The sequence below is a fragment of the Zingiber officinale genome, chromosome 7B (assembly GCF_018446385.1).
Source record: "Zingiber officinale cultivar Zhangliang chromosome 7B, Zo_v1.1, whole genome shotgun sequence".
In the NCBI taxonomy this organism is placed as follows: domain Eukaryota; kingdom Viridiplantae; phylum Streptophyta; class Magnoliopsida; order Zingiberales; family Zingiberaceae; genus Zingiber; species Zingiber officinale.
In genome coordinates, this window is record NC_055999.1 from 60,575,467 (window position 1) to 60,599,011 (window position 23,545).

General features: G+C 37.2%; 3 protein-coding genes across 6 annotated transcripts; 2 read left to right on the forward strand and 1 right to left on the reverse strand.

The window, feature by feature from the left end:
- The first annotated feature begins 205 nt into the window (after nt 1-205).
- Nucleotides 206-3,988, forward strand: LOC122005815. Its single transcript, XM_042561031.1, has 7 exons — nt 206-857; nt 1,560-1,614; nt 1,708-1,782; nt 1,866-1,957; nt 2,077-2,158; nt 3,028-3,111; nt 3,645-3,988. The coding sequence occupies exons 1-7, from the start codon at nt 544-546 to the stop codon at nt 3,762-3,764; spliced, it is 822 nt and encodes a 273-aa protein (XP_042416965.1). The 5' UTR covers nt 206-543; the 3' UTR covers nt 3,765-3,988.
- Nucleotides 3,989-4,935: 947 nt separating this feature from the next.
- LOC122005816 lies at nt 4,936-19,467 on the reverse strand. Of its 4 annotated transcripts, none has more exons than XM_042561034.1 (10): nt 19,318-19,467; nt 16,970-19,204; nt 16,440-16,569; nt 16,266-16,354; nt 12,872-13,110; nt 11,560-11,646; nt 10,348-10,447; nt 7,187-7,400; nt 5,774-7,104; nt 4,936-5,203 (listed from the first exon to the last, which is right to left on the reverse strand). In XM_042561034.1, exons 2-9 carry the CDS (start codon nt 19,076-19,078, stop codon nt 6,695-6,697), a joined length of 3,378 nt encoding a protein of 1,125 aa, XP_042416968.1. In that variant the 5' UTR covers nt 19,079-19,204; nt 19,318-19,467; the 3' UTR covers nt 4,936-5,203; nt 5,774-6,694. The 4 variants fall into 4 exon arrangements, with proteins under 4 accessions (XP_042416968.1, XP_042416967.1, XP_042416966.1 ...); XM_042561033.1 differs by having other exon boundaries at nt 16,440-16,572; XM_042561032.1 differs by having other exon boundaries at nt 16,440-16,572; nt 16,970-19,467.
- A 986-nt stretch (nt 19,468-20,453) lies between these two features.
- LOC122005818 (autophagy-related protein 8C-like) lies at nt 20,454-23,403 on the forward strand. Its single transcript, XM_042561036.1, has 6 exons — nt 20,454-20,606; nt 20,741-20,789; nt 21,690-21,745; nt 21,830-21,882; nt 22,938-23,056; nt 23,141-23,403. Exons 2-6 carry the CDS (start codon nt 20,753-20,755, stop codon nt 23,233-23,235), a joined length of 360 nt encoding a protein of 119 aa, XP_042416970.1. The 5' UTR covers nt 20,454-20,606; nt 20,741-20,752; the 3' UTR covers nt 23,236-23,403.
- The last annotated feature ends 142 nt before the right edge of the window (nt 23,404-23,545 follow it).

The following is a 23,545-nucleotide window of genomic DNA, read 5'->3' on the forward strand; positions in this document are numbered from 1 at the left end:
CAACATGCCTGCCCCAAATTAGGCAGGAATTGTTGCCTAATAAATATAAATTGGGCCGATCAATATGCTTGTTCAATAAAATTAAATTGTCGAATTGTTCGATATGATGGGCCGAAGTAGTGTCATATAATGGGCTGAAACAATAGCCCATATCCATTGCTGGTTGGCCTACATAATTCACCATCAATCACTCTTCTACAGCTTTAGATCTGCCGAACCATAAAAAATGCGGAGAAAAAAAAAACGAAAAAAAAAATCTCATTTTGATCTCGAGAATCCAACAATTGTATCAGGAATCACAAGATCGAACTGAAGATATTCCTTGCTTGCCCAACCAACGTGTGGCTGGGAGCCTCAACAATTGTGCCACACGCAACCTCTCAAAAAAGCTTCGATGAACAAAAAAGCAGCAATTTTGTTCAAGGAACAGAACAAGAAGAAGAGAGGAAGAAGCAAAGATCAACCCCCCTACTGTGATTGTTCTGTCACAAATTGCTGTACGAGGTAAGAAAGACTCCATTTTGATCTGATCCAAGCCTCCCCATGGCGAAGCTCGCAGCCCAGGGGGGTCTCAGGATGATCTTGAGTGGCGACAAGTTGTCACTTTGGTCGGGGAAGAGGATTGTCGAGAGGTCGGTAGGGATCCCCAGAGGAGTACTCATGTCTCCTGGTGGTTCTAGGGTTTGGGCTGTGGGGAGGAAGTCGAGCAGGGGCTCCAGAGTCGATGAACGCAGGAGTTTGGAGGATAAAGATGTTGAAGAAGAAGAATCCGAAGACGAGGAAGAGGAGGAGGACGAGCAGTTCAAATCGGATGAATTCTCTTCTTTCAGAGGGTTGGTGTTGGATATCTCTTATAGGTACTTCTCCCTCCTGCACTTCTTCTTCTTCTTCTAAATTTGTGGATGTTCCATTGATTACAGATCTGCTGCTGATTAAGGTGAACTTGATTTTAACTCACTTCGGCAATGATCTCATCTCCAGTGTGTAATATGCTTCGACTGCTTTGCATTTTGGACTATGCTTCATGGCGTTTGATTAAATGTCTTTCATGGTTAAAACCCTAGTTTTGTAACATTACCTGCAATGTATGTCTCTAAGTATCTGGCATGCCTTTTGTTCCAATTACCTTCTCGGAGGATGATTTGAGAAATGTGCATTTTGCTCGACCGATCGATCAACTGGTCCGACCACTAAATCATTGACCCCAAACTCATTCAGTCTGAGTCTGAATTCTGTTTCTATATGATTGAATTAGTATCTTGCAGCAATGACCAAAGATTATGCATTAAGGCATCAGTTGAACATCGAATTATGCTCATGTTTTCATAGCTTGATGAATTGGAATCTGGGTAGGATTATGGATAAGTTGGCATTGTTTTGCCTTTCTTTTAGAACACCCTTTATTCAGATTTCCTCATCAGCAATGTACGATTCGAGTCTGTGAAATTGTAGGCATCAACTTTGATGAAAATTCTAGTTACTACAAAATATAGCATATGCATCTGTTTTGCAAATTTCTGGCACACCATTAGAATGTTACTTGTGTCATCCTTGATTAGGCCTATTAATGTCGTTTGCTGGAAGCGGGCAATATGTCTGGAATTCATGGACAAGGTTAGTTAGTTTGCGAGGCACAATCTATATCTGCATTACAACATTCGATTTTCCCACCCGCTAGCTACTAAACAGTTTTTATTCAACGGATAGGCAGATGTTCTTGAATACTATGATCAAACCGTGTCTTCGCCCCAAGGATCATACTATATTCCAGCTGTTTTGCAGGTTCATATGCACCTACTGTTAAGATGGCGCTCTAATTTTGCTTTCTTTCGACTAGTAATATTTTATCATGTTTTCACCTTCAGATTCCACATTTGCTTCAAGTTGTCAAGAGAAGACGGGTTAAACACAATCTTAGTCGAAAAAACATATTTTTCAGGGATTCTTTCACTTGCCAGTAAGTGCTTTTTCATAACAGAAATTTATGGGATTGCCATGATGATGCATTTGTTGTTCTGTACGAAATATTATTACACTTGATTTAGTCGTAAGTTTTATTATTATTATTATTTGTAGATATTGTTCTTCTCATCAAGACTTGACCATTGATCATGTAATACCAACTTCACGCGGCGGTGAATGGACGTGGGAAAATCTGGTAGTTAACTGCACTTCCATAGAGTAGCAATCTTTTGCTCGCAAATTTATCTTGTAGATTTACCTGATCATTTTTTTCCGTCGTCGTCGTCGTTCAGTTTCTTTGTTTAATCACTAATCTTTTGCTTGAACTGGATTAATGCAGTTAAATTTCAAAGAAGGTTGTAGACAGTCGGCATAAGAAATTGTATTAAATAGGATTTGCTTTCTGCATATTGAATTCAAAAGCGACTTTGGTCAGATTTTGGATGTGTTACCTCGATAGTAAAACTTTCATTTTAAGCTTCAGTAATTTTGTAAGTGAGCAGCAATTTTGATGAGCATTAGCAAGATAAATGTGTAAATCCAACTCATAATGATGGTAAATTTCTTTCGGTTTAATATGAAGTCACCTACATTTATAATGCAAGTTTCTGATGGTCTGAGAGTTTTTTTTAGCGAAAAGAAAAATCTCTTTGTTATGATAGCTGATGATCTCTGGATTTACTGCACCACAATTGCAGCATAAGAGATAACAAGTTGGTGTGCAAGTTACCGCCACCAAGAGACAAATTTCTTCTAGTCCTTTCATACACAAAATTTACTGCATTCCTTGGAAATCATTGATTTTGAGATGATTACAGCTTGAGATAGTTATACGACTCCTGGAGATGATCGACGCCATACTGTTTTCAGCACCATGTGTCATCATGTCTAGTGCATCACCAACACCGTAGCATTCTAGCTAGAGACTAAAACCTTAAAACTATAATTCAAGCCTTGAGCTTTAATCTTTTTGCATTTGAATTGCAACATAATATTATGATATCAAATTTAGAGTTATCGAAATTATAGTTTTGGTTGAAATGCTAAATGATATACTGTTTTCAGGTGACTGCATGTGCAAGATGTAACTCAAGGAAGGGAAAGAAAACATTGGAAGAGGTGAACATGAGGCTGCTTAAGATTCCTAAGGTCTCTTCCAACTATTTCTAGATGAAATTTCACATGCTGCCATGATTCTACTCGATCAACATTTCGGTTCTTCTTCTCTCAACTATTCAATGCAGTGTTTCTTTTTTCCTTTTTTCAAAACTGAAACCGGCGAGCGAACCAATGGCTCCCTGGTTCCAGATTTGGTCTGAACTAGGCCCAAATCTGGTTCAACCAACTTTCTCCACTCTGCCTCGCTTCGAACATGATTTTAAAAAACTCAGTCTCTCAGACTGCATATGTAGATACACATGAGTACGCATACTCTACTCACTTAAGTCGGTACCATAGATCAAGCACTAGAGTTCAGATAACGGCTATTTAGTTGGTTACAAATTTTGATAGTACCCAAAAATTTTCTTTTTCTATAGATGGGTTGATAAATATCGTATACTTGTCGTTCTATCGGTAGAAGTATTTATAACATTGCTCGCATATGTCCTCTGAAAGATACCGATCTAATGAATGTTTCCATGAACAGAAGTAATATATTTCATCTTAAATTGTTGCTGCAGGTCCCTAAGGATTATGACATCCTCGCCATACCTTTGACAACAGCTGCGATAAAAATGCTGAAGATGAGAAAAGGAGTCCCTGAGGAATGGCTGCAGTACCTCGCCCAGCCAAGTCCATAGGACACTCTGATTTAGATCATTTAATGGTCGCTTTGTGTCGGAGGCATTTGGATTTTATTGGTTTGGATCGAGCCAAATGACATAAGAAGATTCATATAATTGACCTCACGTAGTAAGGATAAAGACGGGTTATTGTTCTTGTAGGTCATGTACATAAACATTGTAACTCAATAAGCGACACTTTGTTGCTAATAGCTCTAATGCAATCTTAACTGGTTAATGTAGTCTTATTGGGTGTCATTCTTGGTTTAGTGGAAGTGTTCGAACCAAATTTCTTGGATTTAATTTTTTTAAAAAATTCAGGTTTTCAGCTCTCACGATTAGTCTAATCTTGAAACTGATTGGCTGAGTTCTACGAAAGCTTTTTTCTGACCATGGAGATAAATTGAGAAATACAGATGGGTCTTAGTAGATAGTCTAACATCATAAATTTTTAAAATTCTTCAGATATAATGTGTATGGATGAGATTTAAATTTCGTTGTCATCCCTCTCATCTTTTACTATCGCATCGTAGCCTAGGGGCAGTATGGTGCCTGGGACAATTCAATGTTGTTTTTGGTTTGATTGTTCGTGGATTGGAATTGAAAAGGAATATACCAATTAGCTCTTGGAGCGAAATAAAGTAGGGGTAGAAAGGAAGGAATGTTAATGTCGTTCGAGTGGATATTGATTTATAGCTCGGAAGGTGAACGAATGGGTTGCATAAAAGACTTGTGTGTTTGGTTATTCATTGTTAAAATTAGTATAATAAATATAATTATATTTTTTTCACATTGCTCTTGTATTTCAAAAATATCAGAGACAATTTTAATAAAGTTTTCAGATTTTCTTAAAATGCTCCTCAATGTCATTATCAACGTGGCGATATATTTGAATGAAAAACATATATGATATTCGAATTAACTAAAATTCAATTTGAATTTGAATCGAATAATTATCAAATATATCGAGTTCAACTCAAATTCAAATTTTAAATACGAATGAAATTTTTTTTTTGGCCACTCAAAAATCTTCCAATGGTTGTGTAAATGTCCAATTATTAGACTGGCATAGATGATTAGACTTCCTTTCCTTTTCGGCGAAGAGTCCTTTGTTATATTTTTTAAAGAAAAAACAACTAACTAACAAGCAGACAATGATTGAGATTGAAAACTCAGTGGCCCAAGAACAAACTCTAAAAAGGTATACTTTGGTTTATAAAGGTGCATCTACTTATAATACAAAAACTCTGAAAGTTTCTGCAGAATGAATACAAGTATAGCTCTAAGTGAAAACAAAATTCAAGAAAAAGAAAAAGAAAAGAGAAACCTTCGCGATCTAACTAATTATACCTATCGCAAAGAAGGAAGCCTCTTGCAGTCAGTGACATCCAGGATCTGCCAGTGCCGGATAATTAATAATCCATATATTGAAAATTAGAGTCGTCAATTTTGAACACCTGTTTAACATGGAACAATGATCAAGGAAAGAAGTTGGACGAATTCACGAGAGAAAAGAAATATATGCTATCAACATCTATTTTCTGAAAATGCAATGAAGTTAGTATTGTAATTAGTGCTTGCTTAAAAGAATCAAATACCAAAGTTTTAGGTGAACAGATGCAATGGAATGCGATTTTTCCATAAAGAAAATGCGGTTAAAAAACTTGGTTTTTTCTACATATAAACATAAGTATGGCAAGACTGACAACTTAAACAGAAATGAGATGCAGTGTGAACAATTTAAGTACTTTCCCAATGCAACAGGCGATGACGAAATAATGTTCCATCTAATGTGCAAAACAGGACATATTAGCCTGTGCCCTAGGTTTTAAAGAGGAACCCAAAAAAACAAGGAAACATTAAACATCCATGGTAGAACTGGTTTCAGTTGAAAATGTTGTTTAACTAAATAAGTTGAAACGAGGAAAATAAATTTCATGGATTGACTACAAGAGATTATGATACTTTGAGGACCATATTAAAAGTTCAGATAATCACAGAGAAAATGCTAATAAGAAGGTACTTACAGAAACTAATCTAGTTCAGTTCTCCATTTGCACCTACTGTTGGAAACTCAGCACTTTCACACCCATCCGAAATATAAGCAGAAAATTGTTACTCAATAAAATGTTAGATCAAATCGGAGGATCTTCTACTGATCTCCAGGCAGTGTTAACAAGTTCACTAAACCGCCATCTTCATCATGTGAAGGTCTTCAATGAGAAATGAAATTAACAATAGCATTCACTAGAACATAACTGGCAACTGCTGTATTAACACAACCACGGCCTTTTTTTTTCTTCTATAAGCATCGTCATAGTGTTATCATTACAGGAAACACAAATTCATGGACACTTCCTTTGGACTTCCCACAAAGTGAATATCAGGGTTCTTTATGCCCACAGAAACATCAGGAGTAATGTGAGACATCAAGAAGAGTCGGCAAGACACCTAATTTTCTTGGCTACGACGATTGTTTGCAAAATCATTGCTAGCATGATGGAATTCAGCCAAAGCATCAGCAGCAGCCAAATTGGATACAGGTGCCTGATTCTAGATTCAGAAAACAAGCCGTGTCTAAGTTCTCTGTCTGATCTTGTATCTTGTAACACTTAACAACAACAACAGGTAAGAAGCATATTTTCTTCTGCAGCACCAGAAAAACATAGATATACTGACGATTGCAAAAACAGAAGATAAAAAATCTATCATTTACAGGAGAGCTATGGTCAATGGCATCAACTTCAGCTTTCATTCAATCTACGCTCTGGATTGATTCTTAATTAGCAGCTAGGTTTACTTCCATAAGGGTCATACAAGATGTTCAATGTACTCCTGTACTCATCCTGTGGAGGTGAATTATTTTGGACGACTGTAAGGATCCTTTCATGTTTAAAGCAAAATGTACACTGGCCTCAAATTGGAGCAGACCAAAAAGGCCAAAACAACTAGGAGTTGGAAACTATGTCACATTCTTGCTGATCTTTTACTGCATCAACAGCTACAATTTTATTCTCAATAATATCAGAAGTATTGCCAATTAACTCAGTTGTCTGAACAGTTGTAAAATCGACTTCAGATTTTTCTTCACTATGGAAACTTGTTTTACCTCCTCTAGATAAAATGTTTGTGCAAGCATCACCAGCAGTCTCTACTGACAAAGACTGGGAAGATTTGCCATTGTTAATAGGATCAGCAGAATCATCTGAAATAAAAGATGAATCTTCGGTAGCATTTCCGCAATGGCCAACAGCCTGGGCAGAGTTATGGGGCTCGGCTTCAGCAGCAATTAGCTCAGAAGAATCATGAGCTGACTTTATATCTTGATGATCTTTGATGTCGTATTCAATGACTCCAACTGCATAAACCACAGAGATGTTTAAAACGGAGAATCACAAAGAAAATGTTCAATAAATGTCAATGTCATCCCATGTGGTCACCTTCATCAACAGGTGTATCATGTTTAGAAGAATGATTTTCCAGCAGTGGCTTCTGTAGTAAACCAGTACCAGGAAAAACCAATATGTTTATGGACCTAACTTCTAATTCTTGAGAAACCTCAAGCTGCTTAAAGCTAAATACATTAGTCCATGTTTCCTTTAATTCAGAAATTGCAGGTATGACCAGCTTTTCAATATTAAGGGAAGAGAGAACCTGAAGATGAGAACAAATTATTTCAAAAAAAAAAGAGAGAAAATTATTTATAATAACAGATAGCTTGTTAAAGAAAAGGAAAATAGAGATGAGAAAAATTAAATAGTTCATAGAATTATAATAAAAGACTGCTTGTTACGAAAGAAAAAGAGGGGACGGGAGAACTACACTATTGCCTAATACAATAGTCTAAGTACTGAAAAATTCACAAACTGAGTAACAATGTGCATATCCACAAACACCCAAGTGGCTACCTCTTTAAAGGAAAAACAAACCTCAATTAACTATCGACAAAAATGCCTGTAACAATGCAATTGCAAACGAAATCAATTTCACACAACATAACTGCCAAGTTTCAAATATCAGACACCTAATACTTCATTTAGCTTACAGAAGAACCATCAGCCTGTACCAATTAATAGTTGGCTAACCCGTAGCCATATTCTTTCATTCTAAAGACAAACATCAGTGAAACATCAGTGGCATTGTAAAGGTTGGCTCCTATGCATCCTCTGCAAGCCTGGATCTAGGATTTTAAGGCAATCACATAATGACATTGATCCGGTGGTAAGGTAGGGCCCCGTCCCGCAGGAGGTCAGCGTCACGTGGAAGGTCAAGGGCAAGGCGGTCAATGCCCCTAGGCTAGCATCCGACCTGGCGACCCCATCAGCCGGTCGGACTAAGGAATGGTCGGTCCGATGTTAGTACAGCTCGGTCTCGCACCGAGCTTCCGACACTCAAAGACTATCACCAGAGCAGGCGCCGACCGGCAAGTCATGTGCCGAGCGATTGGGCATGCGTCGTGCGGACATCAGAATCGCCCACAGATCATATCACAGCCAACGAAGCGCGGACCCGACCCAGCAAGCCTAGACAGTGGAAATAGCCGAGCGGCCTCCCCGCTCGGCCCAGACAGCAGAATTAGCTAAGCGATCTTCCGCTCGGCCCACTAGCAGACAAAAGCTGGCCGAGCGGCCCACCCGCTCGGCCCACTAACAGACAAAGGCAGGATTGACTGGTATCCTCCTCGAAACCCGTGTCGTAGACAGATAGCATGGTTGCCGGCATGATCAAGCAGAGAATCGTACGACGGAAGCTTCCACTGTCTTGTCAGGATATGCTCGGGTTGTTGAGGTATGGTGTCAGGTACACTTTTCTGACACGTCCTATCAAGGAAAGCTTTGAGATGCGTGCATGCCTCGAGGAGCGTGCACACGCACCCAGAGAGCTCTGTATAAAGGACCCCAAGCTTCGACGAAGGTATGCTCATTCTACTGTAGCTACAGTTACGCTGTCACTTTCGCTTCTTTGCTTTCTTGCTACTTTCGCCGGAGATCTGACTTGAGCGTCGAAGGGTCATCGTCGGGGAACCACTCCCTGGCTCGGCACTGACGCTTTTGTGCTTGCAGGCTAATCTCATCGGAGGTCCACGCACGGTCAACAGGAGCGCCACATCCCCATCGTCCGTCACCTCGACTCTCGAACAGGATCAAATTTGACATCGTCTGTAGGAACGCACCTGCATTCGAGCCGAGAAGATAGAAAAAACTGGACGACTTCACACGGTGACGCTCACTCAAGAGGAGCTCGACGCACTTGTACAATCGCGAGCGGCAAAATTAGTCGAGCAGCAACAGCAAACAGCGCTAGCCGATCGGCTGGTTCAACAAGCAACATCAACTTCAGGAGGCCGAGCGGCCCATGAAGACCGACCGGAGCAATTGTCCATCTGGGGGCAGAATAAAGGGTCGACCGGCACTCACGGGGAGGCTCCACCCGCGCCTATTCCATTCCACCGAGCCTTGTTTCAAACGCCCTCCGAGATTGCTCAAGCCAATCAAGGAAGGGGCTCTTCTTCAGATGAAGCACCCGTGCAGGGAGCAAGGAAAGGCAAGACGCCCCAAGCTGATTCGTCGCCCGAGCGGATCAACCGCCAGTTCTCCGAGGCAATCCTACAAGATCCGCTGCCAAGGCACTACGCTCCCTTGGCGATCGGAGAATATAACGGGTCGACCGACCCGGACGACCATCTTGGTAAGTTTGATAACGCTGCTACTCTTCATCAGTACATAGAGGGAGTCAAGTGTCGAGTCTTCCTCGCCACGCTCTCTGGCTCGGCACTGACGCTTTTGTGCTTGCAGGCTAGTCTCATCGGAGATCCATGCACGGTCAACAGGAGAGTCACATCCTCAGCGTCCATCACCTCGACTCTCAGACATGATCAGCCACATTAGGATCAGTCCTGGGCTAGCCTTTTTATTCTTTTTTCCATCTTACAAATGACATACTTCATAACACTTCCATTTAGCTTTCCTCTCTATGTTAGTAAGGACATTTTCAATGCTCTAAAGTCTAAAACCACACGAATGTTTCCATTTTATCTTCCATATTTAATTGCATTTATAGAAATCACAATCATTTTGTTTTACAAGAACATTAGATATTTACAAGTTTGTGACCCAAAATAAGTCTCTAATCTCTGCAGCTGTAAATATGCATGGTCTGTATGTCATAGTAGTTAAAATGAATTGAGGCAACATAAATTGAAGCAATCGCTAAGGCTTTAAAGAAAACAAAGAAAGCAGTAGAGGCAGTAGGGAAATTTGAAAGAGAGAGAGAGAGAGAGAGAGATGGTTGAAACAAATATGCTTTCTTGATAATTATGATGGCAGAGAGATGATATTGAAGATAATTCAGTTTACAGCTTCTTACCTGCTTTAAACATAGAAATAAAAGAAATTTAATGCATACATGAATATAAACACAATGATTAACTTTTACGTTGTATAAGAATTATAAAATAACATAAAAATAATGAAAGAATGATATACTTATAGTCAAGATGTAGAAAATTTTATAATAGGATGAAAATAGAAAAGAATGGGACAAAACATATAGCCTCAATCTATTTATTTTTACTCAAAAACATCCAAGAGAAAATATTTACTGATTCAATTCCACTAAGTAGCCGACGGCACATCCCTTGACGTCTATACATGTTTCTTGTCCCAATGAAAGGCATTTCTGCCAGTCTGGTTCCGTGAATTCTGTTTGATGCAATAAAATCAACAAAATTCAATATCAAATAGAGCATAGGTGATGATGAATAAAAGAAATCAAATCTTGCTGATAATATTCAGAGAAGACTTAATTTTAGATTTACACTTTAGGTTAACTGTCTTTGACAAATACTAGATTTGGTAAGAAAAAATAAGTAGGTGCATCAACTATTGACTAGCCAGAGACAACCATTAGGTTTACTGATATAGCTTAACCGCACCAAAATCATATGTTGGAGGTCAAACAATCCTTGTAACTTGTGAGGCTCCATTAAATCCACCCAACAAAAACCTAAATAAATTGCCTGTAAAAATCTATCTTGGCCAGATTTTTTTCCCCGTAGATTAACTAAATGAACAAGCCACATTGCGATGGAAGAAAAGAAACCAAACAATAATAAGACTCTGAAGGAAAGAAGACAAGGGTTAGCTATAAAACTAAGTTGCAATGGCCAATGACATCTTGTATTATATTGATACCATTTAGAGCTGTGATTATCAGCTAAAGACGATGGGCAATAATCCATGTAATGGACATCATGTGAGAGAGAAGTCGGATGACAGCACTTGTAGGAAGTGGTTATAAAATAAAAAGAGCAACTACTTAAGCACCAGAGGAGATGATAGGGAAACACAACATATGGAAATGGAAGAGAAGAAAAATAATGAAACAATTCTGTTTGGAGGTGGGAAAGAAGATTAGATAGTAATTAATTAAAGTAGTGCTTAAATACAATCAAAAATGAATCTCCATTAATGAATTGCAATCTAGCTATATAAAAATGGCACTTTCTTATAGCTAAAGATATGATGACCAAAAATGTCTAAACACTCAGAATACAAATCAGTCAGATTATATCAGCTTCAGATTGGATAAATTAGAGTCATCCCAACGAGTCTCCTCCGTTCTAAGAATTTCACATAACAAATGCATCAAGGAGGAAGAATCATCATTTATTGAACAATATGCTCGACAGAAAGAACAAACCCAAGGTTACATCAACCCAAAAACACTTCAGGGAAGCTTGATCGATAGCAAGTTAACTCAAGCAGTTATTACTTGTTATCCAAATATCACCTGTTTAAGAAAATAAGAATACCTGATAGATGCCACAGAGATAATTTCATCCCCATGCTCCAAAATAAAAGTGTAGAAACCGCTGTAATTCAGCCGACTGAAATTTGATCTACACAGAAAACCAAAGTCATACATAGAGCAGAGTTAGTTATATGATATTTATTAAGAAATCACAGAGGGCACCTTTACCAACAACTCTCAGTTATTCCAAAAAATAAAAATAAAACTTTGTTCCCTAAATCTTCTAGGGACGATTTTTTCTTTTTGTGAAAAAATACCTTAAAAAACATAAATATAGAAACACAAATAAAAGACCTTAAAATATTATGAATAATTTTTAGTGACTTACCAAAACATATACAAAAAAGAAAAGGCACATAAGCTTAAATTCTCTTTAAATAAAAAAAAATTAAAAATGTTAAAATATCTTATTTTGGCTAGGCTCAAATGTTGTGTGATGTTATCATCTTTGTAAAACTAACAATGAACCGAAGATAAAATAGTTCAACAACAAAAAACATTTAATTATATAATATATTTGAATAACTTTTGAAAAATGTACAAAAAATACAATCATTTGGAACATGGAATATCCTAAAATTATTTATAGAACTACTATAATAAAGTTGCTTGTGTAGTCATTTAAAGAACTGTAATTGCAAATAGCAAATGCATTTGCCAGAACAAAACAAGTTGCAAATGTCATTATATCATTTGCATTTGCCTGCAACATTAATTGTTGGTTACCATAGGGTCTCACCATGCAAAGCTCAAATGACAAAAGAGCAAACATTGACTCTAAAAGACCTAAAGCACAGTTAAAATTTTGATGAGAGACATTTTTCTTTCACAAGTCCAAAAATTCGAAACAATTTCAAGATATCATTTATAATCTTGTTTCTTCTTACATCATACTGTATATGATTAGCTTTGATGTCCTAGTAAAAAAAAGCTCTACAGCTTTGTCTGTAGGATCCAATATAGACCAGCAAACCAGCTCCTAGTTTGGTTGACTGGAGAAATTTTGATAAATAGTACATAGGTATTAGGACCCAAATATGTTGTTGTGTTTTACCAGTTACAAAATGTTAAACATTGGTTAATATGAGAGATTGCATTGGGATGGAAACTAATTCCATTTGGACCACTTTGATACAAAAGCAATAAAAGCAACATTGATCTGTCTAGCAATTCCGAGTTATCAAGAACAACTTCTATGATTCTATCGCCTTACATCAATGCAATATGAAATTCTGGGTATCACAAGCATGCAAACTCATTGTTAGTCAGTGCCTAGCTATGGAGTTTAAAATTATAGTATGACAGATGCTTACCCACAATTATACACAACATTATGAATAAGGTTAATGCCACTTCTCCGGTCAACAATAGGCAGAAAACACTCATCCATAACTGCAAGGGCGACAGCAATCTTTGAGTTGGATTCGGCCGTTTGATGGAACTGTAATGGAGATTTAGAAGAATCCTCATCAAAACGCCTGACAACAGTCCATGAGAATCCTGATTCAATATCATTCTTCATCCCAAGAATCTTCTTTAGTCCTCGGAAAACCTACAGCAAACAAAATTACAAGCCGATGATACCATATCAAAGGTGAATAGACATATTATTCAAATCCTACTACAATACACAAGCATTCTATTTTCGCACCTTATATAAGAATATTAAACAATACTAATTGGCCAATGTTCAAGAGTTATAAAGCAACCATGGAGGCCTACATTTTCCCCAGTCAGCCTAATAAGCTATAACTAATGGTTTTTCTCCAGTATATAACATTTTTATATACCTACAGAAGCCAATCATTGCCACTTAATGTTTACATAAGTTACATTTTTATACAGAAAAATTAGGCATTCTTGTATATAAGAGCTTCTTAATGATATATCATTAGAAGAATTATGTCCATAAATTCCACATATGATCAACCAAAACAAGTTTGACTGACAATTATTCTCCTTTTCTTTTCTTTTGCTTGTTTCATTTTATTACCTTACATGCTAAAAATTCTTTTTTGAAAAAAAAAATCCATATACTTCCATCTGTTATATAAATGTGTCGTGTTAGCATCCTATATTAATAAATGCCATTTATTTATTTTGTTCTTTGTTTTAAGAGATGTTTTCATATCCATAATTTTGCTTATCTAGTTTCTTAGAGTTGAATTTTTTGATATGCTATAAATGCAAAATTGGAGGTGCCTTTTTTTTGTATTTTGTTTTTGTTGTTTTCCTTTGTATTATTATATCTCCTACCTAATATATTGTCATTTACACATTTCTGTTCTTGTATTGCCACCATGATTGTCATCAACCAATATCAATATAGTAATTCGACTTAGATTGTTATTGGTAAAGGGTGCAATGATTTTTCCAGAGAAATAGATACACAAAGATTTTTGGCAGAATTTCAAAAATTAGGATTCCAAGAAATCACTTAGAAATGAGTTAGGTTATACTGTGAAATAGATGGAATTCACTGAAACTTGATCAAATTTAGAGGAGGAAAAATTGAAATAAATGCAATTTTGTCAAATAAGGTTGATTTAGGAAAACTCGGCCGATGTACCCAATTCTTCGCTGATTGCAACTTGAGTCCTAGCCAACATAACATGAGGAGGAGATATTCTTCGTCACTTATTTGAATTGCAGATTAAACTGCTCAACCTCGCCACCTCTAGAAATTTATCACAAAATCAATTGTTTAATCTTACTATTTCTGGAATCTACCACTAGCTAGACCAAGTACCCCATCTATCTCATATATCTGTCTCTTGCATGATATTGTCATATCGTTATTACCAATCAAGATAAAATACAGCATCTCTCTTGATAGACAGTAGCCTCGAAACCTCCTTCCTACATATCAATAATCTAATTTTACTTAACAGCTATATATAAATAAAATATGATCTCATTATTTGTGTTATTATATCATAACAATATAGTATATATAATATGATACCAATATAATATTATAATAAACTTATGAACCTGATGATACTAAATATTACTATTTTTGATAAGTTTCCTTTATTTTACTATTTAGTTTTCTATATCTTTATAAACTATTTTTGGAAATTTTTCCTAATAAGTTCATATTATTTTTATTAATTATGTTTAATTCAATATATTTTTTTATTAACTTTTGTGAATAAATAAACTATATAAATAAATTAATAATTGTTTTTAAAACTCTATATAGACAAAGAAACATAAGCTTATGGGGGCGAGAAACCACCTAGGGTTTACCTATTCAATCATGTATTGTGCAGCTTACTCCGATCTCTATCTTGTTAATTTCCAAGTCATGTTTAAGTTAATATTTATTTAATTAAATCAATTTTGCTAAATTGATATAAAAAAATGGGCATATTTTATACATTGCTTACATCAATATGTATATTTTATTCTGGTTAGTTGTATAAACATTCATATGGAAACATAGATTGCTTAAAATGATATTATTGAATGAAAGAGGAAAGTTTTATTTGTATTGATTGTTTAGGTTATTTAATTTGATATATTATATAGTCCATGCAAACAAATGCATTTTCTTGGCATGCAGCTGTCAACATACCTAAAGTAAGTTTCTAACAAAATATAAACCACGTGTGTTACGTAGAGTATCAACCGTATACCCACCCACAAACAACTTTTATAGACCTATTCATTTGAATATATAATTTGAAAGATGTATAAATGAGAGGATGGGCGGACCTTTAATTCATCCTTACAATGTTTGGTTGGAAGAATGGATCAATCGTGAAGGATAAAGATTCACATTTTCCCCTCATATTTACTCTGCCCAAAATAGGGCAAATCGAGCAAAGGATGGATGAAGATATTTTGTTAATCACATCTTTGTCATTCAAATGTTTTGTAACATACTTAGCACCCATCGAACCCTACGCTCGCATCTCTTAGTTCTAGTCAGTTTCTCACGTTGTGTTATCATGCTTGCTTGCCTACATGCCTTCTTCTTCCATAAAAAACCGAACAAGAGTAGTTAGCTCACGTCACTTATCCTCAGTAGATTGCTCATACTATATACCCTTGTATCGTGCATTTACATGCCCTTACACCTTCTCTGTCGTAAACACAAACAAAATGGGCATTATAAAGGAAAGGCATTAATAAATTGTTAGATATGAATTCTTGTATAAAAGTTTGTTGGATTGATTTAATGTTCAGAGAGGAAAGTAGTTATGATGGATTTAATTACAATTCAGTCAGGAAAGTAGTTATGAAAAGGAGAGTATTGTTGCCTTTTAAAAATTTAATTATTTATCCTTCAATTTATTAAACCAAGTGAAAGGATAGATGAATTGATGGATCATTTTATTCATCCATCTGTTTACAATAAGAAGAAGGATAAGTTAACTTTCATTGAATCTACCCATTTATGCATCCATCCATAACCATACATCGTTCGACTTATCCAGACAGACACATGTGTTATTATCTTCTTCATTATAACACAATATGCATGAAAGAAAGCAGAATCTGCTATCAAGAACATTATTGATATAACTGAAGATAGGCATGTATCCAAACATATAAAACTTTTGATGTAACAAAATCATCGTAAAGGATGCATGAAAAGGTTGATGACTTTCTACAGGAATAATTTGAAATTTCAAACTAGATGGAGCTATTTACACATTATGTCATGGTCACATGGATTCGTAGGAATCATTTTTGTACCTTTCTACAACTTGAGGAACAAAAAGAAATGGCAGTACTCTTGGAAGTGGCAGATATATACTCTGTCTCAGGAATGCAATCTTCATGGTCTGCAAAATCCAATACAAGTAACTCCATAGCTCTTAGAATGTAGAAGGGCATTTAAGTAAGAACATATAACAGGAGGATTCATACATTTTGCCTCACACTGGTGACAGGAAAGCAATAAGGAAACTGTTTCATAGCTTGCACTACTAGGATCAGTCGAGATCTGCCCACAGAACCTGCAGCAGCAGTTGGTACAGTGCCAATCTCCAGGAGGAGGCTTCTGGGATGCAACACAGGAACTTAAGACATTCATGCATAGCAGAACCAAAAGGCAAAGAAATTACCAAGATTAAGCTGACAATCATGTAGAAAAATAAACTAAAGAATGTGGCAGTTACGAGCATGGAAATACCATAGTAGCTAATTATAACATAAATATTACCGGTCAATAAAAATCAATAGTTTTGCAGAAATCCATTTTGCCACCTGCATAATTTTCAGAATCCACAAAAAAAATGGAGATGGAGAAAGAAAACCATTTATAAAGAACAAATAAAAAAGCCCGATCTATGTTTCTGCAATAACCACATATGCAATAGCAATGCCAACTAACTACGGCAATGCGTTCTATAAAGGGTAAGGTTTGTTCAAAGTAAGGATTGTTCAGTTTGATGTACCTCGATGCCCAAGCAAGCCAGATGAAAGGTCGAAGGACAACCATCACAACAGATTAAGGGGCCACCATCACCACAGATACCACAGGTATCATCATTAGGGTCATCACCATTGACATCAATATTGTAGAATCCTTGCCGTTCAGATTCACCCTGTTTTTTCCATGCCTCAAGCTGGCATTTCAACAGGGAAATTTCTCCATCCTCCAAAAATATATTTTGTGATGGATGTATAAGTTTGTTACCAGCATGAAGACCGAAGTTTGATAGAGAAAGGATTTTACCACAGCAGCTACAGTTAATGCCGTCTCTAGTTATCCAGCCTTCCAACTTTGTTTTAGTCATTCGCTGGTTCATATACTTCACTTTTCCATTTATGGGCAATACACCCACATCTATCATCCATGAAAGAACTGTCCTTTTATGCCTGTAAGTGACATAATCTGCGTCATCAGCTTCTGACTTATGGTTAATACCACGGGCCAATAGGGTGCATCCTCTCTGTCTGCTTCTTCCGTTGTGATGATTCTTATAAGATGTGGAACCGACAGAAAACTTTGAGTCTGGAGTCAACTTACCCTTAGTAGCTTGATCTCTAGGATGTCTCTTGTCAGATTTTTTCTTTACTTTCTTCCCTTTATACTTTGGGGATTCTTCAGACTCTTCTATCCTTCTTCTTCTCTTGTTAACAACAACTCTTTTCAGTAAATCAAGTGACTCCAAGGGTATGATAGGGTCGCTCACAGAAGGTGTTCTGCAGTTCCTTCCAGAAGAAATCTTACCCTCCGATTTGTTTGTTCTCTTTAGACGTTCCTGATACACTGCATAAGCCTTTGTGATTGACCAATAACCACCATGACCTTCAGGAGGTATGTAAACAGAATCCTCATAGTTCCTGCCTCTTCTTGGCCTCAGATCTATTGTCCAACCAGCATTAAGAAGTATATCTTTTAACTGATCTCTAAGTTTTTGTTTTTCAGTTCTGCGAGATACGTTTGCACTCTCTGATACTTGTTTTGCCTTAACAACACTTTCTGCACTGGAGTTGCTCTTTGTTCTCAGACCAGTCTTACCCTTTGAAATATGTGCTTTCTTTTTTCTTGTTTTATGAAAAACATTCTTCTGCAGTGTTTCACGTCTACTGTTTGCACTTTTCTCGAGACTGTCCTTTTTTGACTTTCTCAATTCATTTTTGCTCGGCGAGGCACCTAAGCTTGAATTTTCATCAACTCTTTCAAAGGGAGACAGGGATTGTTGCTTCAGTGCGGCACGGGTAGCTACACCACGAGAGCTTATGGCCTTTGAGACCTCTTCATAATTCCTTTTAGAATGGTTCTCAAGCCCATCAACCTTCTTATTACTAGGTAGTACTCGCAAGACGCCAGATTTCCCTTGCATCCTCAGAATATCATCCTTGGGTCGTGAAACACCAATGTCTTCTGCCCTGTCTCCGGTGACACAGCTACTGTTATCCTTCGCCTCAAGTTTCTGCTTATCTGGTGATTCTATCAGCTTGTTCTTTTCAGTTTCCGTCTTCCCAGTTTTTTGTAAATTTGTCAGTGTTTGGTTCTCCATTACTCGACCCCTCTTCCTCTTTGCAGGGACTGAGGATTTGGAACTTCCTTCTTTGTGCACATTCATCTCCTCTTTTTCATCCACACCATCTGAAATAACAGTTTTAGACATGTTCCCGCCAGACAGAAATTTCTTCTTTCCTCCTTGTTCCGAAGAATCCAATTTTGACTTTTCTGATTGGACTTCAGCACGAGATGACTCTATTCGGCACTTCCTCTCGAGCTCTGTCTCTAACACTTCTTTCTTACAAGAAACTGCGACCTCATCAGTTTGAGTTCCTTCATAAGACTTCAAAACCTTTTCTTTCTTATCTACATCCGCATTCTCCTCCTCTTCTTTCATCTCCACCTCATTGTCTTCGCCGCAGATGGAGTTGTCCCCATTTCGACTAACTCCACGATCCGCCCTCCGCAAAGAAGCGAGGCAATCATCCAAGTTACACTCCGAATCGCTCATAATCAACCTCCGTTTCATATCCTTATTCGACCCATCAACCTTTTCCGCTGCAGAGACTTCGATCCCTCTCCGCTTCTTCATCTAGGATGCGCCAGAAGAACTCAGACGCCTCCACCCTACAGTATCGACTTCGACCCAGAAACCAAACCAACCGCACCAAGCGACGAAGAACAAAGGATCCCCACACGCCAAGCCTAGAGGTAAGATCTAGAAAAAAAATAAACCAGCTCGGATCCGAGCACGAGTGAAAATAAGCAAAAATGAGCAGAACATCACAGCCCCGACAGAATCAGCGGATCAAGGAGCGAAATCCTGCATACCTCGAACAGCGATGGGGATTCTCGAGGAATGGCGCGATTTGGCAGGGAGATCAACTGCGGCGAACAGATCTGTGGAGTAGGATTAGGGTTGGCGACGCAAGATCGATACGGAGGCGGAGGCGAAGAGGGGGGGAGCTCGGGGGAGGTGAATGAGGGCGAAGAGGTGGGGCGCTTTTAAACAACACTATTTCTTTTTTCCTTTTTTCTTTTTCCTTTTTTTAAATCATTTTATTTCATTTTTCTGTCGAACGTGTATAATTACATAATCCAGTTTCCCTCCGTCTACGAGTCCTCCGATTTGGGAAATTCGATCCGGCACGGAAATTCACACTCGTTTACCTAAACCTTTATTGGACAACCAGCGTAGACCCACCTCTGGACGTCCGGGAAACAATACGAGTGACAAAATCGGAACGGATTTGTTGCCTTTGAATTCATGTTCAACGTACCTAAATCAGCATCTCAATTAGAACATGCCATGGGACCACCCATCGGCACTGACGAATTGTGAGCAAGTTTCTGATCGTGTCGACTACATCGAGTAAATAATATCTAAAGGGTATACGATTTTTGACTCTCTTGTGACCTTCATCATTATTAAACCCGTAATTCTAGTGGATAAATGATATATATGTGGATAATTTGATTAAATAATGGCTTATAAACTCTTACAATCATACTAATCCTGATATTGGACAATCTAGCCCCACAGATCGGTCATGGTAAAGAGCTATTCTCTCTTAAATTTAGTGGATAGTTTATTGATAAAGACCATCTTCTGCTTCGATTAAACATTCCTTCTACTTTGAATGTCACATATTGGGTGAGAGAGGTGGAGCCCACTTTTTTGCTATGTTTATATTCTAGAGTAGATGATGCAAGGAGAGAATTAATACACATTTCTACCACACAATTAATAAGCATATAGTTATAAAATCAAAAAGCTATTTTGATAATTCATTATACTTGAAATATTAAAAACAAAAAAACAAAAGCATCCGCATTTCATTTTTGCCAAAATGTGATTAACTAATTCCATCAAAAAGCTCATTTCTTCCTTAACTTGTGGTGAAATCACATTCCTTCACTATAGATAATCCACTGACATACCCACGTATAGTCTTTCGACAACAAACCAGGTAGCTTTTAGGTATCCAGAAAAGCCAGAAGATGAAATCGTCTATTCACGCCTCTATAAATCGAGTCGCTATTTTGCCGACTTCCCCCAAATTCCCTTCTCCAATCGTTCGATTCACAGCTTTTCCCACCTTCTTCGCGTAATTTTTCAGGTCTGTGATCTTCATCGCTGCAAATTTTACGTGCTTTTGTTGTTGTTGTTGTTGTTGTTGTTGTTGTTGTTGTTTTTCTGTTCTGTATCATGGATTTGACATCGAAATTATGCTGCTTTATTTTGGAATCGCAGGCAAAGGAGACCATGGCCAAGAATCCCTTCAAGTTGGAGCATCCACTTGGTTCGTTTCCTTTCTTTCCTATCTTTTGATCCAATAATTGGACGCAAATCGATTAGGGTTTGATTGATCTATCTTCACCAACAAGGATTAGAATCCGAAATTGGGATTCACGCGATTGAATCTGGCTTACAATTATGTCCTCCTGATGGTATTATATTACTCTTCTATGGTTCTTATTATCAGTACTTGACCCTGAGAATCAGGATTCTGGATTCCGCCCCGCCTTTTAGTTTCGCTGTAAAACTTATTTTAGTAGAATTTGTAATTTAGATGAATAAGAAGGCTTATCACCAACATACTTCAGATTATGCTATTCTTTTAGCTATTGTTTTCCATATGACAGTCAATTAACCCCTTATTGCACATGATTTAGGTTTTTTATTTGTTTTTCTAAGTTCAAAATATATCACTGATGGTAAGATAATCTCTTACTTGATAATCCCTTCGTCTTTCTCTTCATTTTATCAGTTCATGCTTTAGGATTGCATTTGGGAGGAACAAAGCAATGTGCTATGATAATATTTAAAACTTAATTAATGAATTTTGGTGTCGTTGGTGATGTGTAGATAATGATGCATATCAGTTGGCCAAATCGGTATAATAGTTTACAGGAACTTTGTCTAAATCACCATGGTATATCTGTTTAGGTGGTTTATGGTGATGTTTAGAAATTTTGTAAATTTTGGATGTAATCCTTCGTTTTGTTTTTCTCTGTCTTTTCCCCCATTAATATGAGAGCATGTAGCTATTTTATTTAGTTTATTGTTTTTTCTAATGAATGCTTTTAAGCAGATCAGGCAAGGAATTAACTTTTCAAATTTAATGTTTTTCATGCAATTTGCATATATGTTTTCTATTTTTGGTAAGATGATCTTTGAGTTAACCCATTCAAATATTCAGAAAGGAGGTTAGCAGAAGCTTCTCGTATCAGGGAGAAGTACCCTGATAGAATTCCTGTGAGTAAATACAATGTGATGTTGATTATCCATCATCCATTTAACTAGTTTCTAATGTAACTCGTCTAATTGTTTGTATGATAGGTGATTGTGGAGAAGGCAGAGAGGAGTGATATACCAGACATTGACAAAAAGAAGTTAGTTATTTCAACACATCTGCCCTGTTTATTTTAAGCTTCGTGGTCTAACATATGCATGCTTTTACATATTTGATGTCTATAGTTTGTGTTTCATTTCAAGTGACTGATTTTTTTTTAGACCACTCCTTCACATGATAGCTCTCTCATTCTTCAATCATTTGGGTGATCATCTGATATTAATATATTTCCAAATATAGAATTCTCACATATTGAGTCACATTGAAAATGCACCCTTTGCTTTCTTTGAGAACAATATTCTGCTCTTTTACCTGTGTAAATATAATATCTATGATGTCTGGAATATATAAAGCATCTTGTTGGATAAATAAAAGAGCTTTCCATGGAAGGCCATCCTTTTTCAATATGGCTTCTTCCGCTACCAATTATATCTGTTTTCATTAAAGTCCACTCCATCAAGGAGAGCTCTATCTTTGTGGAATGGGCATGGGCATGTGCATCAGTTTTATTCTCTCCATGTAGAAGATTTGCACGTCAGCTTTGTTATTGTCAGATTCTACTGCTTCGCATTGTTAATTTACCCATTGTCCCAGTTCATGTGTAACTAAGCTGAAGCATCACAATATACCTCACTGAAGGCTTGACATCCCCAACTCATTTGAAAATCATCCTTAAACTATTTGACTGGTGAGGCTCAATAACGGCTACACCATTTCAAAGGTAGGTTCTTCCAACACCTTAGGTTCACTTTAATAGCAATTGTGTTGTCCTACTTGGACGAGAAAACCAACTCAACAACTAATTGAACTCAACCATTGACTCAAGCCCGAGTGAGTAGTAATTAGTTCCCACAAGGTTAAACTGGATGCCACAGAATAATTCTATTTTGCTTTGGTAATGTTGGGTCATCTGCATCTGGAACCTATTCCATGTGCATAACAAACAAGTTTAACTTTGCATAGTTGTGAAAGTCCAATGTAAAAAGTTCACCTTTACCAAAATGGAAATTTGCATGCATATATATTAATGTTAGGAAAGTTAGCTGAGTTTATCCTCCATAATCATACAAACCTCTGAATAACTTCTCAACCCAGGTACCTGGTTCCTGCTGATCTCACAGTCGGGCAGTTTGTATACGTGGTGCGCAAGAGGATCAAGCTCAGCGCCGAGAAGGCCATCTTCATCTTCGTAAAGAATTCACTACCTCCCACAGGTAAACACAACCACAAACACCAAATCAATCAATTAATAGAATTGGTTTTGACGATTTTTTCCCCACCCTTTTTCTATCTTCCAGCTGCAATCATGTCTGCGATCTATGAGGAGAACAAGGACGAGGATGGTTTTCTTTATATGACTTACAGTGGGGAGAACACATTTGGCTCCCTGTGAGCTAATCGGATCGTGTTCTGTAAGTAAGCATTCCAAAACGTGTATATTCTTCAGTGCCCACTATGCTAATGTTCCGTCACAACTCTGCCTTACTATATATTTAATTAAGATCAAACTCCTTGAAAAATCTTTGGCTGGTGCCAGTAATGGAACTATATTTCCCACTTATTCCTTTCTGTGATTACACTTTTTACATCATCTCTGAAGTTCTTCAATGAGTGTTGGTCGAGTTTGCATAAGCCTCGCACCAAATTTTGAAAGTTGGTTATCATTGATAAAGCGTTTCAAGTCGCACACTCGGTAAAGTCAC

What these genes read in the sequence shown, in the direction of transcription:
- LOC122005815 (XM_042561031.1), top strand. Translation starts at nt 544, where the DNA reads ATGGCGAAGCTCGCAGCCCAGGGGGGTCTCAGGATGATCTTGAGTGGC. An exon ending in GTGTTGGATATCTCTTATAG is followed by an intron (nt 858 to 1,559) that starts GTACTTCTCCCT and finishes ATCCTTGATTAG; the next exon opens with GCCTATTAATGTCGTTTGCT. An exon ending in GTCTGGAATTCATGGACAAG is followed by an intron (nt 1,615 to 1,707) that starts GTTAGTTAGTTT and finishes TTCAACGGATAG; the next exon opens with GCAGATGTTCTTGAATACTA.
- LOC122005816 (XM_042561033.1), bottom strand. Translation starts at nt 19,078, where the DNA reads ATGAAGAAGCGGAGAGGGATCGAAGTCTCTGCAGCGGAAAAGGTTGAT. An exon ending in TGGCTTGCTTGGGCATCGAG is followed by an intron (nt 16,573 to 16,969) that starts GTACATCAAACT and finishes GTTGCATCCCAG; the next exon opens with AAGCCTCCTCCTGGAGATTG. An exon ending in TACTTAGTGGAATTGAATCA is followed by an intron (nt 7,401 to 10,347) that starts GTAAATATTTTC and finishes TCTCATCTTCAG; the next exon opens with GTTCTCTCTTCCCTTAATAT.
- LOC122005818 (XM_042561036.1), top strand. Translation starts at nt 20,753, where the DNA reads ATGGCCAAGAATCCCTTCAAGTTGGAGCATCCACTTG. An exon ending in CCAGACATTGACAAAAAGAA is followed by an intron (nt 21,883 to 22,937) that starts GTTAGTTATTTC and finishes TTCTCAACCCAG; the next exon opens with GTACCTGGTTCCTGCTGATC. An exon ending in GAATTCACTACCTCCCACAG is followed by an intron (nt 23,057 to 23,140) that starts GTAAACACAACC and finishes TCTATCTTCCAG; the next exon opens with CTGCAATCATGTCTGCGATC.